General features: G+C 37.4%; 1 protein-coding gene across 13 annotated transcripts in view; it reads right to left on the reverse strand.

Annotated features, from left to right (window-relative positions):
* TJP1 (tight junction protein 1) overlaps positions 1-12688 on the reverse strand; it is a 195550-nt gene that overhangs the window by 63371 nt on the left and 119491 nt on the right. For 12 of the 13 annotated variants that reach the window (XM_074318108.2, XM_074318113.2, XM_074318112.2 and 9 more), the window contains one exon: positions 5120-5176. In XM_074318108.2, coding sequence (XP_074174209.2) covers positions 5120-5176 — 57 coding nt within the window. Of the gene's footprint in view, positions 1-5119; positions 5177-8566; positions 8588-12688 lie in introns of those variants that run through there. The other variant, XM_019726613.3, reaches the window with a different exon arrangement.

Consider the following 12688-nt stretch of genomic DNA (forward strand, 5'->3'; position numbering starts at 1 on the left):
GAGAGGATTATTTAAAAAGCCAATTCCTGGAGGGATGGCTGTTCTGGATTTCCACTCTGTCAGTGTCTCTTTGATGAGGCCCATGGCAACGCAGCTCTGTGTTCCCAGAACAACAGTTAGCATGTTTAAAAACCAAAGACTTATGGACGTGTACTCCTCTTATCTGTGTGTCTTCTGATGACATTTTTCTGGGCTGGTACCCTTCTCACGGCAAAAGAAAACGGAAGCAGAGGAAGAGGCCAGCTACAGAATAAACTTACACTAATCTTCTAGACAGGAGTTCTCAGACTTGTCTGAGTATTTTACCTACTATGATGAGTTGGTATGACATGCTGAACACATTAAAAAAAACCAGCTTCTGTTATATCAACCTCCAAGATCTAAGTATGAGATACGTATCTGTAGGAAATATGCTGAGTATTTTCCCACACCTGAATTCTTAGTAAAACCAGGCAAAACAGCAGGAAGGGAAAACAAATTTTAGCTAATGTGCCTTACTTTATTTTGCTTATTTAAAAACAAAAAGGTACCTAGGAAAAAAAACAAATGTAATGTGATAATGCCAAACTACACCTCAAAAGAATGATCTAGCTTCTACCTTAAGAAATTATAAAAAGAAAAACAATTTAAACCCAATGTAAGCAAAAGAAAGGCAATGTTAAAATAAGAACAGAGTTAATCAAATAGAAAAGAAAGAATATAAATGAAAACAAAAGCTGGTATTTTGAAAAGATCAAAATTACTAAAGCTCTAGCCAGACAGACCAAGAAATAAGACACAAATTACCAATATCAGAAATAGAAAAGGGACCTCATTACAGACCCTACAATAAAAATAAAATAAGGGAATATTGTAAACAATTTTATGTTCATAAGTTTGACAACTTAAAGAGGTGAATATTTTGAAAGATACAAACTACTAAAGCTACCAAAAAGAGAAAAAAAAGAAAAAGCTAACAAAGAAATACATAACCTGAATAGTCATACAGAAAACCAATGATACCGAATGTATAGATAAAAGCCTTCCCACAAAGAGGAGTCCAGGACCACATGGCTACACTGATGAGTTTTACGAAACACTGAAGGAAGAAACAACATGAACTGTAAACGAACTGTACCAGAAAACGTGACAGGAAGGCTTCCCAAATGCTTGTTTTGAGGCTAGTAACTTTCCCTGATACCAAAACCAGATACAAACAATACAACAAAAAGGACTGACCAATATTCCTTATGAACACAGAAACAAGCATCTCCAAAAAAACACACACAAAAAAAACCACTAGCAAATCCATTCAGCAATATATATAAAATGGATAATAAATACATCACAACCAAGCAGAGTTTGTCTTGGGAATGCAAGGCTGGTGAACATGCAAATAGCAAGTAACTGACCACACCAGCAGACTAAGAAGAAAACTCATGTAGATAACTTCAATCAATAATAGTAAAAAAAAAGCATGAGGAAAATTCAACATCCATTCATGACTTAAAAAAAAAAAGCCTCTCAGCAAAGTAAGTACTGTATAAAAAAGAACGTCCTCAACCGAGTAAATGGAAAACTGTAAGTACAAGGGAATTTCTTTAACCTGATAAAGGGCATCTACAAAAACCCAGCAGCTACTATCATACTTAATGGTGAAAGACAGAATGATTTCATCTAAAATTAGGAAAAAGGCAAGGATGTCTGCTCACCATTAATGTTCAACAACATCCTGGAAGTCCTAGCTAGTGCAATAAGGCAGGGAAAAGAAATAAATAGCATATAGATCAAAAAGGAAGAAATCAAATGGTCTCTATTCACAGATGATATGACTATCTACATACAAAAATCCCAAGAAAGCTACAAAAAAGTTCCTAGAACTAGTAAGTTTAGGAAAGTTGCAAGTTACCTATTAAAAATCAGTTATATTTCTATACACTAACGAACAATCAAAAATTGCAATAAAAATATCATTTACAAAAACACTAGGAAACACAAAACATAATTAACTAGAAATCTAACAAAATGTGCAGGATCTGTTTGCTGAAAACTACAAAACGATAATGAAAAAAATAGAAGAATGGAGAGATACATCATGTTCATAGTTTAGAAGACTCAATATTAAGACGTCAATTCTCTCCAAATTGATCTATAGAATCAATACAATCCCAATGAAAATCCCAGCAGACGATTTTTATTTCACAAATTTACTCTAAAATCTATATAGAAAGGCAAAGGAACTAGAATAACTCAAACAATTTTTTTTTTAAAGGATAAATTTGGAGGATACACAATACCTGATTTCTACACTTAATATAAAGCTGTAGTAATCAAGGCAGATGTAATTGGGAGAAAGATACATGGATCAACAGAACAGACCAGGGAAAGACCCACACAAATACGGTCACTGATTTCTGACAAAGGTAGAAAGAAATTAAATGGAGAAAGGATAATCTTTGCACAAATGGCTGATCAAAAAATTGGACATTCTTATTAAAAAGGAAAACCTCTGCCCATATAACACATACAAAATTTTACTCAAATAGAACTTCTAGAAAAAAACAGGAACTAAATCTTTGTGACCTTGGTTTCTAAGAAAACCTCAGATACGAAACCAAAAGCATGACTGATAAAAGCAAAAACCAACAAATTGTACTTTATCAACTTAAGCTCTGCAAAAGACACTGTTAAGAAAAAGGCAAGCCACAGACTGGAAAAAACACTTGTAAAACAACACCTGATAAAGAACTTGTATCCCGAATATATAAAGAACTGTCAAAACTCAGTAACAACTTCTGTGCACCAAGGGACACAACAGAATGAAAAGACAATCAATGGCACGGGAAGAAATATTTGCAAGTTGTAGATCTGATAAGGGTTACTATCCAGAATATATAAAAAATTCTTACAACTCAACAATTAAAAAACAACCCAATTAAAAAATGGGCAAAGGACTTGAACAGATGGTAAATTTTATGTTACGTGTATTTTACAATTACTAAAAAAACACTCAATAAGAAAACAAACAACCCAATTAAAAATGGACAAAATATTTGAATACATTCACCGAAGAAGATAGATGTATTATGAATAAGCACACAGCAGATACTCAAGGAAGTTCTTTAGAGAACTGGAAACTAAAACCACAGTGACATACCATTACACACCTATTGGTGTGTCTAAAATTAAGAAAATGAAAAAAAACAAAATTACCCTGATAGTATCAAATGTTGGTGAGAATAGTAACTAACAGCAAATGGAGCTCTTACACTTACTAGTGGGGATGCAAAATGGTACACAGTTTGGCAGTTTCTTATGAGTTAAATATTCATTTACCGTAAGACCCACGGCAATTCCATTCCTAAGCATTTTCCCAAGAGAAATGAAAAGTTATGTTCATACAAAACCCTGTATACTAGAGCAGATTTATTCACAATCAAAACTGAAAACAGGCCAAATGTAACAAAATGGGAGAATGAATAAGCAAATTATTCTACATTCATACAATGGAATGCAACTCAGCCATAAGAAGGCACTAACAAAAAACAGAACTAAAAAAAAACAAAAACAAACAAAAAAAAACCCACTGATACAAGCAACATCATGGAGAAATCTCAGCTGCATTAGGCTGAGTGCAAGAAACCAGTCTCAAAAGGCTACATATAGTATGAGCTCACTTACGTGACATTCTGGAAAAGGCTAAACATTTCTGTAGGAACAGAAAACATGGAAGTGGTTGCTGAATGCTGGGGGTTCAAGGGACAGGGCTGATGACAAATGGGCACAAGGAAAGTTTCGGGGTGAACTGTTCTGTCTTTTGATTGTCTTTTGATTCTATACACTAAGGATGATTTTCATTGTATGTATATCATACCAAAGAAGATACTAAAGGTATTCAGAAAACATATGCAATGTGATAAAATAATACCAAATTATTACATCATAACCAGCTAATTAACCAATTATGAGATATAAAGTTATTTTTATGTTTAATCTGATTGAAATATGCTACCTATCAGCGTATTTCAAACAAGAACCGGTCATATTTCAGCTTTATAAATTAAAATATTAGGTTGGTGCAAAAGTAAGTGCAGTTTAAAAAGTTAAAAATAATTGCAAAAACTGCAATTTCTTTTGTACCAACCTAATAGTTAAGGTTAGTAATATTTAATGATTCCTTTTGTCACTTAGGGAGACATAAAAAGTCCATTACATCTTATCTGAAATCACTGTTTTTTGATAATTAATTTACCCATTATCTATTTATTATGTACAAATTCAAACATTCACGAGATAATCGGGGGCAGGGTTCAGGAACATGCTTTTGCCCCTTTCCATTTTCCTGGTAATACCTACAGCTGGCAGAAGTGATAAGCGTATACAGTTGGTAGAAATAGGAAGGGTGAAGTATTCAGACTAGACATTCTTGAACCTCTTTCTATTCATTCTCTAAGGAGAAGGGTGCTCATTAGTCAGCTCTCTTCAAAGGGAGAAAAGAGGAGCATCACCGGAGGTCCTTCCTGTGTGTCAAGTGTAAGCAGGTGCCACGAGCCCTATTTTAAACCTGTGGAACAAGGCTTTCAAAGGGAGTTGGACTGCTTGCCCATTTCTAAAGGGAAAGAGGCAGAGCTAGGATTCAAATGCAGGACAGGCTGGCTTCAGACAAAGCTCTCACTCTTACCAGCTACTGGTGTCTGCTCTCTGCCCATCTGCAATTGCTTAAGCAACAGTTTAGGTCTACAAGTATCTTCTAAGATTCCATTGCTCACACGACCTGGTTTAATTTAAGTCCCAGGCCTACAATACAGGCACACATACCCAGAAAGGCTGAAGCAGTTTACAACTTCTACCAGGTACAGTGTCTTGTACCTGAGCACTCCAAATTTAAAAACTAATCCATTAATCTCTAAGTCAGAGATAAAAACAGCAAATATACAAATGACCTCCAAAAGGACATATGAAAAAGTAATCATGCTCACTTCTGACCTTAATAAAGAATTTATTGCAATTCTAAACAAAGGAATATAGAAAAGTTTTTCCCCTTTCTTCTGGCTTCCTGACATCTGGCTTCGCTCTATTGTTTTGCAAAGCTGCCAGTATCCTGAGTTATACACAGATATTTACTGCAACAGAAACTTACCCTGTGAAGCGTCACTGTGTGTTGTTCCCATATAGCGGTTTCCTCCATTGCTGTGTTCTGATAAAGAAAAAGAAAAACAAGCCATTTACCTTCTTTAATAAAGTGAGGGAGAACAATTTAGCACAGTAAAATACCAAAATTCTTACTAGTAATATTAGTTTGAAAGGAGCTTAATAATTATGGAAGGTTTTTTTGTTTGCTTTTGTTTCTGTTATAAGAGACAGGAAACTACACACAGGAACTTCCTTTGTTTTTAACTTAATTTGGACAGATGCCACTCTATATCCACTTCATGCTGCTGAAATCAGTGTTCCAGCTAATTCTTCAACTTCATACTTAACATAAGATAGAAAAGAAGTCGGATAGTACTATTTTTAAATATTTAATGACACACACAAAAAAACATTTTAAAGCAGTTCTTACACTGTGCAAAGAAAAGGAAAAGTCAAATACCTCTGAACTCAGTAATTATAAATATGCATGTTACAGGAAACCAGATAAGACCATTTGATAGGTTTGGTCAATGGTTGGTTTAATATCAGTTAAACGCTACTGCTCCACCTAGGTAGTTTTACTACCGAATTGTTTATAACCCTAAGAAAAAATGCCTTTTCTCGTAACTGTTACACACACATGCACACCTCCAAAATACCCCCCAAAAACCACCATAAATAAGAGCAACGCAAGCTTCAACAAAGGTACTACTGAAACCACACGGTGTAGTTCAGGTTTATCTCCTGTCAAAAAACTCTTACTACAGAGGGAAATAAACTACCATCCCAGGGATAAGCACTAAAGAATTCAACATAAATTTCTTATAAATTGGGTTAATTGCTCTTGGAGGCTTAAAGTAATTCAGCCTCTTTTACTGTTACCACTTAATGGAACTGGGCTTCCTAAATATATTTACAAACAAAAATATGTAGACCTTTCCAGAGTTAACAAAAGGTAAGGTGGAGAACGCTGAGCATGACATTCTCAAAACACCACTGTTACTCACTGTTACAAATGCCTATTTCACAAGTGAGATCTGTTTTCTATTAGCATCACGAGAATATACCCATCAAGGTGCCATGGGCCATTTCTCCTTTCCCACAGCAACCTTACTCAAAGATTAATGCCACTTTAGAAAATGAATCCCCATGCAGAAAGCCTGTTTCCCTAAATTCAAAGCAACTAGATTAACTTTCCTGCCACATGAATGAGAGAGAGAGGGAGAAAGGATCCCTCTGTTCACTCCCACAGATAAGAACTGCCACCCTTACCAGCGTTTTGTTCCAATCTTCCAATCAAGTGCAGCAAAACCTCCCTTTAATGAGACTTCTGATGGAAACAAAGCTGTTTTGTTTCTTTCTTTAACACAAATTGACCAGGATTTAATGTATTGAAAAAAAATTCCTCCATCAATGTGAAGCAATGATGATATGAGTAATTCTACTAAGTATCAAGAGTCCTACTAAAAGACACATGGTAAAAACACCTGCAGAATTGCTCGTTGTCCAGTCCTAGCTGACTTGGCGAGACTGAGAACTGCTTGCAGAGCTCTAAACTTAGCTTTTCCCGACCCCCTTCCTTCACCAGCATCCCCATACTTTTAATCCCTTTCTATCAGTGCAAACTGGTAACAGTGATCTGATAACAGGCCAATCCCGATAACATACTCTCTGGTATGAAAGCATTTATCATCCTCCATATGGTTTTAATGACCACATAGCTTCCCATTTTGTAAAAGAATATTAATCAAATGGGGACAAGCTATGACATAGCTTATGCTGTTACCCTCATTTTGTTTACACACGAGTAGGAAAAGAAAGGCTGAAAGGATACACAAAATGTTAACACTGATCAGCTTCCAAGTGAAGGGATTGTGGATGACATTTTTTCATTAGGAATTTTATCTTTTTGCTTTCCTTTCTCCATTTCCAATCAGAATAAATTGCCAAAGTATTTTAAACCGCATTCACCAAATCCCATTTGAAACTTCAAATACCTATTTTATCTTGAGCTTTTAGGAAAACCAAATAATATTTAATAAGATTATTTTGTTCTACTGTTAATTATAAAAAGTATTCTACTGTTCATAAGGGATCTATACGCATTCATGTCTTAATGTACAAGCTTCAAGAGTACAATACGAGAAATTTAGATTATTTTGTGTAAGATAAGGGGAAAAATAAAAATCCTAAAACAATTGTTCTCAGTATTCCAATCAAAATTAATGTTTCTTCTTTGGAGGGATTAGAAGAGTACACATGTCAACTAACTCAATGGCTCCCCCCAAAAGGGTTATATTAGGTTGGTGCAAAAGTAATTTGCGGTTTTTGCAGTTATTTTTAACCTTTTAAACCGCAATTACTTTTGCACCAACCTAATACCTCTCTGTTCAAGTCAAACATATCCTTATTAGTTTGACTTATCTGAAGGAGACCCACGGACAAGGAGGCAATAGAAACGCCACTTCAAAATGGGTAGTTAGGCTTTGGACCAGCACACTACACCAATTTAACCCAAAATATCAATGTTATGCCTTGCCAATCTGTATCACTTAACAAAAACCAGCAAAACAGAAAAAATGTATTCCTAGTTTAAACCACGAACCATGTCACCTCTCTTTCCTCTCCAGCCTCTGGTTTCCTGCAGAGGCACAAGTAGCAGAATTGTATCCATGTTTCTCTGTATAACCAGGCAGACCCTATGCGGAGTTCTGAATGCAGAGGGATGAAGAGATGGACGCACACACAGATAACGCAAATACAGAAAAATACCGTAAGAGATTCTCAGTTGCCAAGATTCAAGATCCATTTTAAAAATCCTTTCAACTCTACTATATTAGAAAATAATCATAATAAATTGTTGTGGGGCAGTGGAGGAGATTCTTACAGCAACTCACTCGGAAATTGAAGGTTAAATTGATATGAAACAGTATTCGTATTAGTACAATTTATTAAGCACTATTTTCATGAGGTCTACATAAAGAAAAAAGGAAGGGGGTTTTCTTTGGAAGAATATCGAAGAAACTAGTGGCCTCTGGGGTGTAGAAACCGAAACAGGGTGGGGTGGTGAGAATCTTACTTTCTTACTATGAGCCCTTTCGCAGTGTTTTATCAAATTCATCTATTATCTATTCAAATAAATGATTTTTAAAACTCCACATCTTTATTGTAAACTTGCCTGTCATTCTTTTTTCTTATTTAAAAAAAAGCAGAATTTGGACAAATTGCATAACTTGGACAAAGGTCTTCTGGTAATCTAGTCTCATTCCCAAAGCATTCAGGTTTGTGGCCGACCGAGGAAAAGGTGTTTCCTCTAAGCATGATCCCTCCCAGCACCATCGCTTCTTAGTAACTTTGAAAAATGCTATTAGGCAGAAAATGAACTAGGCCAGAAATACTGAGATCAGAGCGCAAATCTACCATTAACTAGACAGGTGACCTCCGCTTTCCTCACCTATAAGTGAGGGAACTGGATGAAATTTTCTCACGTAGAAAGTGCTTCCCAGCTCTAAAATTCGATTAACTGTAATTCCGACTGTAGTCCAGTTCTAATTCCAATTCCTGCCGGTCTGCAGCTTCAGTAACTAACGAAGCACGCGGGCATCCAGGCTGCAACCCGTGGCTACTGGATTCTGAGAGTGTATTTCCAAGTCAGCATCAACTGACTGGAATCACAATTTCTGAGGAAGCAAAAAGCTGCATTTCAGAATCTACCAAGAGTTTGTTTGGCTTCTTTGTTCTCAGCTCCAGCTGGCGAAGACACTGCTCAGATCACCCCTCTGAAGGGCTGGCTTCCTGCCAACACTTCAGATCCCAACTCCAGGCAGTTTCGCTGTCCTTCAGGGCTGATTACAAACCAACTGGAGAAAAGACAGGAGAACACAAGAACTGATGACACAGGATGAACCTATAACTGGACGATCAAATCCAAAAAAGAATAAAGCAAGTGTTCTCCAAAAAAGGAAAATCTTAACTCCTAACATGATCTGGATATATAGGCTATACATATACCTAGATATAACGATATATATATACATATATGTGTGTGTGTGTGTGTGTATATATATATATATATATATATATACATATATATATCTCCTTACGCCTATAATTAAAAAACGATCCATTCATTTATTCACTCATTCATTCAACAAACATTTGTCAGATGTGCTAACTGCTGTGGAGGCCGAAACTAGGCCCCCCTTCCTCCTAAGGGCTCAAGGACAAGGCCCGGAGACGACATAAAGGGTGTATAGTGGGTACTTCCTAACACGGAGTCCTGCCTGTTAGGAAGACTGGAGAACTCAGACTGAGAGAGCAACGTGTTGAGTTCAAGCTTGAAGGATGAGCAGGAGAACAAGTGAGGAAAGATGTTTCAGGAGGAGAATCAGCAGGTCAGCAAGGTTGCTGGCGCTGCACAGGAAGCTGGTCCGCCAGGGCAGAATCGTACAAACCGTGGGCAAGGGGAAGGGTGAGAAGACACGCTGCCCAAGTAAAGGCCTTGTAATGTAAGGGCTTTAAAGTCAATGGGGAAACACCAAGGCATTCTGGGCAATCAAATGATACACTCAGAACTCTTTCCGAAAGCTGTCGTGGAGAAGATGGATTGGAGGCAGGGAGACCAGTTCCAAAGTTAAAGAGAAAAGAGGGAGGAGTCCAAGATGGCTGCCAGGATGCAGAACCGGGCAACTCAGTAAAAACCCAGGAACTCTCTGGGTTCCTTCGGAAGCAGAGTTGCTACACGGAATTGTTTCTCAATTCTGCTCTCCAAAGTGTTGTTTTTTTGTTTTTGTTTTTGTTTTAGCTTTTTCTCCATCCAAAATAGGAAGATCACCCACTGAGATGAGATAGAGCCAGGAACTTAAGGAGAAATGCGACCTACATTTCAATGACTCAAAGAGACCACGCCTGCCCCTCTGTGACCTTTAATTATTTAATTTCCAATTTCTATCACTGCCATGCAAATGAGTACAAAGAAAGACTAGCATATGTGTTAAAAGGGGTAAAATATTCATCTGGATTGATCTGAAGGGCAGTCATGGAAAGTCAAAATGGCGATGTCCAAAAGGTAGATTAAGAAACACAAACAACGAAGGTCAAACGAAGAGAGATTGTGTAGACACTCACGGATTCAACAAACTTCTCAAACAGCATAACTCACTAAGCATAAGAATTAAAATAATGATCAAAGTGAGAGTACAACAACTCTGGGATGACAGCCTCAAAAGAAGGCAAGCTTAGCATCCCACATCCCACTATACTCAACACCAGTTCAATTTCAAATGCGACTTTACTGTGATCAGCCCTGGGCTGACGACTAGGAAACAAAGGATGAGATGGATATGATTAGAAAATACTAAGGGCTGGAGGACATAGGCAGACCTGGAATTTCGGGGTTGATCAAAGCTGGAGGTTTGCTTAAAATGTAAGTTCACAGATAAATCACTGTATTTGCCACTGTCCTCAGATCAAACTGAAAAAATATCAACTTAAATAAGTGACCATTATATGCACATTAAACATTGAAAAATTCTCATCAGGAATGGGTACAGATATTCTAGAAAACGAGTGCTTTTCAGGTTTCAAAACCAAAACTGTTCTTAGGTTGACATTTTTTAATGGCTGAACACGGATAAAAGACCTTTCAACTTGCTTGCAGGTAGAAAGAGGAAAGGGAATCAGGCAGCAGGATGACGAGCCAGTGACACTTCTGAGTGTGCCATTTGGTGTAGCTCTCAAAAGAAAATAAGTTTAGCATAAAACATCCCACTATACTCAACACCAGTTCAATTTCTGGGAACCACGGCATTGTTTCATGACATACATCCGTCACATATCAAAAAAATAAAGCATTAAAAAACCCAAGGGGTGGGGTGGAGGGTACAAAATGGAAAACAAACAGTAACTACTGAACCTAAGTGTATTACAAACGAGTAACCAACAACAATGAAGGTGGGTAAGGAAAGAAGTAACTGAAAAACAGTATCTTGACTGAATGGTCTAAGGCCAAACACAAGAACTAGAGAAACTTTGTAGCCTAGTTAGAGTGTTTCTCCTGGGGATAGGAGTAAAAAGCTGAAACTATCTATGTTAGGTGCACTAGAGGTGAACAAGTAAATTACACTGTAGATAATGAGAGCTGGGTTTCTACATTATAGGAAAAAAGTTATAAATAGAAAAGGAGGAAGGCTGAAATGAACAGCTAGCATGGAATTCTTAATTTCTAATGCTGTTCTCTAATACAAGAAACCCGGATTCCTGGGAAAGTGGTTGGGTCCAGGGCTGGGGCAGAGAACACATGGCATGACCCTGGCCTACCACGTGGTACCAGCAGTGAAGGGACCCCTCAGAAAAGTAGAGGGGGTTGTGAAAGGAACACACGAACCAATCTGACAGCTTCTAATGGCCAAAGCTGGAATCAGTTGAGCGACAAAATAATGACAGTATTAGATTTTAACGCATAAAATAAAACCGGTATCTGTGGGTTCATACTGATATACTCTAATAAATAAATAGGAAAGAACAGCTCTTCCTTACAGTGGAATTTCAATTAACAAACGTGGAAGGGAAAGGGGAATTACCTGTGAGGCAAGTCCCACAAATTGTTGCAGGTAAGATCCACCAGTAGATGCTGAAATTGGTGGGTGGTGAAAAGTATGAGGAGAAACAGGGGTAGCATGCCTCAAATTATCTCCTCCAAAACGCTTCCCAATTACAAAACTATGGTAACTGTACAGAGGGGAAACAGCACCGTGACAAGGTGATGAAGTCAGTCACAACATCACGAACCCCGTGACGTGATGCACCAAGGACACATGAGTTTTACAGTATTCTTGCCCAAAACGCATCACCTTATTCCAAGGATGAGAAAACGTCCAACTCAATTGAGGTGCACCCTACAAAATGACTGATCAATTCCCTTCAACATCACAAAGGTCACAAGGGACAAGGAAGGCTGAGGGTCTGTGACCGTCAGCCACCAAAGAGAAATGACGATTAAATGCAATGTGGAAGGAACCCTGAACGAGTACAAAGGAAAGCCAGCATGATCTGAGTACAAGCTGCAGTTAGTTACTATTACTGAGCAATGTTCATTTCTTGTCCTTAATAATTGTTCTACAGGTATGTAAGATGTAAGGGGAGTGAGAAGAGGGATATAAGGGGACTCTAATTTCTGTAACTTTTCTCTAAGGCTACCATTTATTCAAAATTAGAGTTTTTAAAACACCTTTTCAGTTTCTAAAATATACGAAAAATCATGATACTTACACAACAAAGCACTCAATGAGAAACAGGCCAAATCTGTAGATTTAACAAGCCACGATTCTCTAACCTTTCTTCACCTTGAATCATAAAATTTTAAACAAATCATGAAATGCCTAAATAAAAAGGTGACAAGCAGTGTTTCAATTGCCAAGCCTCATTTGCACAGTTTCCATCAGGGACCTCCCTCCAGTTCCAAGATCCGGCCCCTTGAGGCGGAAAATCCTACCACTCACGTATCAGGAGCAATGAATGAATCAAAGTTCCAAAAGACGGGAGTAAACGCACTGTAATATTCAAGCCATTTAGGTAG

Source organism: Rhinolophus sinicus, chromosome 13 (genome assembly GCF_057876585.1).
Source record: "Rhinolophus sinicus isolate RSI-liver-muscle chromosome 13, RSI-T2T, whole genome shotgun sequence".
Classification (NCBI taxonomy): domain Eukaryota; kingdom Metazoa; phylum Chordata; class Mammalia; order Chiroptera; family Rhinolophidae; genus Rhinolophus; species Rhinolophus sinicus.